Source organism: Lathyrus oleraceus, chromosome 5 (genome assembly GCF_024323335.1).
Source record: "Lathyrus oleraceus cultivar Zhongwan6 chromosome 5, CAAS_Psat_ZW6_1.0, whole genome shotgun sequence".
NCBI lineage: Eukaryota > Viridiplantae > Streptophyta > Magnoliopsida > Fabales > Fabaceae > Lathyrus > Lathyrus oleraceus.
The window spans coordinates 516,305,885-516,312,146 of record NC_066583.1 but is presented as its reverse complement, the minus strand read 5'-3'; the positions used below and the strand labels follow the sequence as shown (position 1 = coordinate 516,312,146).

At 34.3% G+C, this 6,262-nt stretch overlaps 1 protein-coding gene across 1 annotated transcript; it reads left to right on the top strand.

The window, feature by feature from the left end:
• Positions 1 to 287: 287 nt before the first annotated feature.
• Positions 288 to 6,042, top strand: LOC127085992 (histone acetyltransferase of the MYST family 2). Its single transcript, XM_051026605.1, has 9 exons — positions 288 to 643; positions 1,412 to 1,500; positions 1,778 to 1,840; positions 2,325 to 2,534; positions 3,196 to 3,264; positions 4,542 to 4,703; positions 5,023 to 5,116; positions 5,204 to 5,346; positions 5,559 to 6,042. Exons 1-9 carry the CDS (start codon positions 355 to 357, stop codon positions 5,760 to 5,762), a joined length of 1,323 nt encoding a protein of 440 aa, XP_050882562.1. The 5' UTR covers positions 288 to 354; the 3' UTR covers positions 5,763 to 6,042.
• The last annotated feature ends 220 nt before the right edge of the window (positions 6,043 to 6,262 follow it).

The window sequence follows — 6,262 nt, the reverse complement described above, 5'->3', positions numbered from 1 at the left end:
GCGCAATTTAGTAAAGAGTATTCGGTTATTTAATCAAAAATTAAAAGTGTAGTGATTTTTAAAAAAGATAGAATCTTACCGTTAAATTCGTTATTTCATTAATATATATACCAAACATTAAAACACATAATACACGTAATGATGAGATTAAACTATAAAAAAGATTAAAACAGTTATGCACCTCTAAAATATATTTAAACTGCTCTACAAATTGCATAATATAAGTTTAAATAATTTTAAAATAAATTAAACATTTATAGAGTTTTTCATTTTCAAATTCTTAACAAAAATCTAAAATCAATCCTAAACCTAATAAAAAAAACCGGCTCAACGAAATATCAAACAAAATTGTTCATGGGTTCTCTCGATACACCAATCAGCGCGGAAAACGGTTCCGCACACGCCTCCGGCCACGGCAAATCTCCGTTGACTGATGGCGGTGCACGCGCCGCGCCGGCAGATTCGGTGCCGGAGTTTGAACCGTCGAAGCGGAGGAGATCGTCTATGCTTCCCTTGGAGGTTGGGACGCGCGTGATGTGCCGTTGGAGGGACGGGAAGTACCATCCTGTCAAAGTCATAGAACGCCGCAGAGTCCATGGCTGTGGACCCAACGATTATGAGTATTACGTTCACTACACTGAGTGTATGGACCTAATTTTAACTTTTTTTGTTCGATTTCTGAAATTTCAATTGTTAGGGTTTTGAATTGTGAAGTGTATGTTTGAGAATTGGAATTGTTAGTATTTATTAGAATGCCAATTGAATTGATTTTTGTAAAATGTTTTGTTGTTATTTTTTGTTGGTAAGTTTCAAGATACATGGGCTAACACCCCTGCTGAACAAGCCCAGTTGCTTGAAGGAAATCTGACCCTATCACCGCAGTTGAAAAACCTTTCTCAAAAGTTCCCATAAGTTAGGATGCAAAATGTTATGTTGCGAAATCTGTTTCTGTTTATTTGAATAAAGTGTAGTATACTATCACAAATAGTGTGAGCCTTTTATTAGATTTTTTTGTTTGTTTTGGGGTAACCGTGCTATTTGTGCGAAGTATCTATCAGCTTTATTAATGCCTAAAATATGTTGGTAAACATGAATGAACACCTCAGCAGGGTCTCCCCTAAGCCAAGTTCTAACAAGAGACCTTATTCCACTAGAACGAGCATGATGTTTGTTCTGTTATTAGAACTTGTGACTTATTATTTGTGAACATTGCAGAATCAATTTATGGATAACATGTTTTTGGACAGAATGTATGGATTATGTTTTTAGGCTTTGTTTATGTTTTGAATATTCATAACTCCTTCCAATATATTTCTAGTTGCCTTTTGTTATGTTTATTTCTTTGCTGTGTGCAGGGAGGGATGCTAAGATGCTAATTGTTTTTGTTTTTTTTAAATGTATATTTTGGCAGTCAATAGGAGGCTTGATGAGTGGGTGAAGCTTGACCAGCTTGATCTTGATTCTGTGGAGGCAGTTGTTGATGAGAAAGTGGAGGAGAAGGTAATGGTTATACCTTCAAATGGCTTGCTTGCATTTATTTTGGACTTTCTCTATTATTTTTCAAATGGCATTGAAAACTTTAGCCAAGTTTTAGAATATTTCTTTTACGGTGCTTTGAAATTAAATATGGACAAGTAGTCATTAGTCACTTGCACCGACAGTTATTCATTTTAATACCACGAGCAGTGTTTGCTTTTTCTTCTATATCTGTCTTATTTCAAAACATGCGTTCTTTGTGAATAAACTCATTTTGAAAGCTGGACTTGTAATTTTCCAGGGGGCATCAGGTTTGAAGATGACACGCCACCAAAAGAGAAAGATCGATGAGACACATGTAGAGGTATTGAATGGTTGCTTTTCAATTATAACTAGAACATAGGCTGTTAGACAGAAATAAACACAAAAGAACACTTGCTAGATTTCAAATGTTTTAGTCTTTCTTTCTACATGTGCGTCAAGTGTGAGTTGTTTCTATTTGAACCTGAGGTAATCTGTAGTTAAGTTGAGGTAAGCAAGTATTTATTCACAGTGCTCTGACTGCATAACTTGTCAGTATTTAAGTGATACTTTAAAATGATGCATCAAGACATCTCATGCTTAGTAACTGCCAAAACAGTACACCAGTCTTCATACTAGCAGCTTTACTAATCATGAAATTGAAGTCACGTGAAACAAGTAATTGTGATATTATTTAGTTGGAGATTGATGCTTGTGATTGCTTTCTTGAATGTGAAACCTGCGTACTCTTTGGACTGATCTTTCTTTTTCAAACTGCATTTTATCCCTTATATTTTTAATTTACATTCTTACTGTTAAATTTATAGGGCCATGAGGAGCTTGATGCTGCAAGTTTGCGAGAACATGAAGAGTTCACAAAAGTGAAAAATATAGCTACTATTGAACTTGGAAGATATGAGATTGAGACGTGGTACTTCTCCCCGTTCCCATCAGAATACAATGACTGTTTGAAGCTGTTCTTTTGTGAGTTTTGCCTTAATTTCATGAAGCGCAAAGAGCAGCTTCAGAGGCATATGGTGAGTGGTGCTTGAAATAATCTCTTTTCATCTTCATTTCCCTTTATTTTGGAAGTGTCTATTTTCTGATGTGCTATCCTTGTTTGTAGATGATTTACATTTGTCTAATGTTTTCAGTATTTTGTTTGCAACACCCTTATCTTTTTTCTTCAGTAATTGTCAGCAATCCTTGGTATTGCTAATAAGGATTGTAGTTTTTTTTTTTTAATCTGATTATTTTATGATACAATGTTATCGTGTATTTTTATCGATGCAGCTGACTCCACTTAGTAAGATAAAGCTTAGTTGTTATTTTTTTGTATTATCATTTCAAAACAATAAGATAGTAAACTTGTATTTGGAGAAAATTTGTTTTTTCTTTAGGTTTTTTCCATTATCAATTTTACTGCAGTTGTCCTCCTTATGATCCCTGTATGACTGACTCAGGCTCTGAGTTATTATTTATCATATAACATGCTCCTGTCATGCTCATATTTTGTTGCAGTTCTATCTGCTGTATCTTTCTATATTTATTGTTATTGGTGTTTCTTCCATCCTCCCCCCAGGGCTTAAAAGATTTTCTCAAGAAATTTTTTTGAAGAAAAATGTCATGGTTTTATATATTGAATACCGAAACACCACTTATCCCCCTTTTACCAACACCGCCTTCATGTTCTTGCAGAAAAAATGTGATCTTAAGCATCCCCCTGGCGATGAGATATACAGAAGTGGTACACTGTCAATGTTTGAGGTACAAATTTAACTAATGTGTTTTTCACTAATACAGGTTTCTCCTTTATTTTATTTTTCTTTTTCTATCTTGTCAGATGCCACTCTCTTTCATTATTTTTCTTATTCTATCATTTATCATGAATGCCTGGTTTGTGTAAATTAAATAATATTTCTCTTTATCTTGTTCTTTTTTTTTTGTGATTCAAGCCTAAGCCCAAAAAAAGGAAAAATTACATTCTAACTAACCTACTAAAAGAAATCCCTGTAAGGTCATCTAAGTAAATATCGTATATGTCTTGAGGGCACTCCTCATAGTAAAGAAATCCTTCACTATGATTCATTCCTATCTTTGCAAGCGCGTCTGTACACCTGTTTGCTTCACGGAATCACGGTAAATATGTGATACATGAATTTCCCATTCTTGATTTGCTAAGCTTTTAATTCTTTGAAGGAGGCTCAGACATGTACCCATGTTATTCTTAGTTATTGCATCAAAACCTGCTTGCTATCAACTTGAACCTCCACCTTACTGTAGTCTTTTTCTTGAGCAACTTTTATTCCTTCCAACACTCCCCACAATTCCGCAATAATGGTAGTGCTTCTTCTTACATTCTTCAAATATCCTCCTAGCCAATTACCATTTTTATCCCTGAGAACTCCACCACACCTGGCCCTTCCTTCGAATATCTTTATCTTGTTTATTGATGCATGTAATGGACATACTATATATATTTTCATCGTGCTGTTGCAAATGAGATGTTTTTCCTTCTCCAAATGCTCATCATCTCATCATCTCTACATTCATATTTGCTATCTTTAAAAACTTAATACCCATCTTCCAGATTTAAATGGTTAAATCTTCTAGTATCCTGTTTTGAAAGTTTTTTTTTTTTTAAATCTTAACGAAATGAGTTTTGAAATAGCTGGGTTATTTGGCAGGCAGTTGTGAATTGCAAAAGGGTCAGTGTGCAGTTTGAATTGGCTATTGTTTTTAATTATTACTGTGTCTGAAAACAGGTTGAATAACGGACTTAATATATCTTGTTTATTGATGCATGTAATGGACATACTGTATCTTTTCATTGTTCAGCTATCAACTTTTTATTTATTTTGGTATTGGCCTAGTGACCAACACATACATGAACACACACAGGGAGGGGAAAATGTGGTGACACGGATTCGAATCCGAGATTCCACATAAAATGTCTTCTCAGACAAACCATTAAACTGTAACAGTGAGGGCTGTCTCAGTTACGATTTGCTATTGTTTTTAATTATTACTATGTCTGAAAACAGGTTGATGGCAAGAAGAACAAGGTTTATGGGCAGAATCTTTGTTATTTGGCCAAGTTATTTCTTGATCACAAGACCCTCTATTATGATGTTGACCTGTTTCTTTTCTATGTTTTGTGTGAATGTGATGAACGGGGATGCCACATGGTTGGATATTTTTCCAAGGTAACAATGTTTTTTTATCATCTTTCTTTGCTATTAGATATTTGTAAAAGCACATTGAACTATGTACTAGTACACTGCCTTTGAAGTAGCAGGGCCAGTTATCTTGTTCTATTACTATAATTTTATTTATTATGAACTGTCTACTTTATGAGCTAAGTTCTTTACAGTCATTACTGATAGTTATATGAAAAATGAACTTTGTTCGAACATTAAATATCTTCAACTTCGGTAATCCTACTGGTTACTGTAATAGTTTAATCATTATTTGTTTGACATTGTGGACAACCTTATTGATATTGATTGCTTTTTTATCATAAAGGAAAAACATTCCGAGGAATCTTACAATTTGGCATGTATCCTCACCCTTCCACCTTACCAAAGGAAAGGCTATGGAAAATTTCTAATTGCTTTCTGTAAGTCCTCCTTCTGAAAAATATGCCTCTTCATATTTATATGTGAAAATGTTAGCAAAATTATTTACGATTTCAAACATATAACAGCATATGAACTTTCGAAGAAGGAAGGTAAAGTCGGCACTCCTGAAAGACCCCTTTCAGACCTTGGACTGCTAAGTTACAGAGGATATTGGACCAGGGTTCTTCTAGACATTCTGAAAAAGCACAAGGGAAACATTTCTATCAAGGTAAGCCTCTTCCATTTAACTCCTTTAATGTTTGGCAATGGCAAATTGGACTTTATATGCATACAAGTTAAGTTTATAATATTTTGCTTGCTGGGATATATGACATGTTTGGATAAATGGCTTAATTAAGCGCTTATCATACGAGTGTTATGTTGCGTTCATGTATTAGTTAGCTCTTTCTACTTGTCAATGTTGAAGGTGTTGTTTTGCAGGAGCTGAGTGATATGACTGCCATTAAAGCTGAAGATATATTGACAACTCTTCAGAGCCTAGAACTGATTCAATACAGGAAAGGACAGCATGTCATTTGTGCAGATCCAAAAGTTTTGGATCGCCATCTTAAAGCAGCTGGCAGAGGAGGTCTCGACGTTGATGTTTGCAAATTGATCTGGACACCTTACAAAGAACAAAGTTGATCCATCAGAGGACTACTATGGTGTAACTTCTGCATGTGTATAGAGTGTAGGATAGGTTTACTAGTTTGTAACATTACCCCTTTGATGTAATGTGTATTAACATCTTAGATTAGATGACAATAGGAATGCAAAAGTGATTGATTTATATGCAGTGTTTGGTGTCTGTCTGTACTAATCTGTATCTTCTATTCGACAGTTGCGACATCTTATTATGTGCTAACTTTTAACATTTTTTTACAAGTATAAAAATGAAAATAAGGATGAACAAATTTTGTATCAATTAGGGTGTGCTTGTTTTCAAGTTTAATATAGACATTTCTGAGAAATTGAAGTTTAACCTAAACATTTCCGAGAATGTAACAGTTTCATGTTTGTTAGATTTATAAAAACGGTTCTCTATGTGAACGATTGGAATTATATTTTTCATGATAGAAAAGTTGATCTTGTTTGGGTTTGAGACAAGATAAGTTGTTCTATATATTTATCTGTTCATCACATAC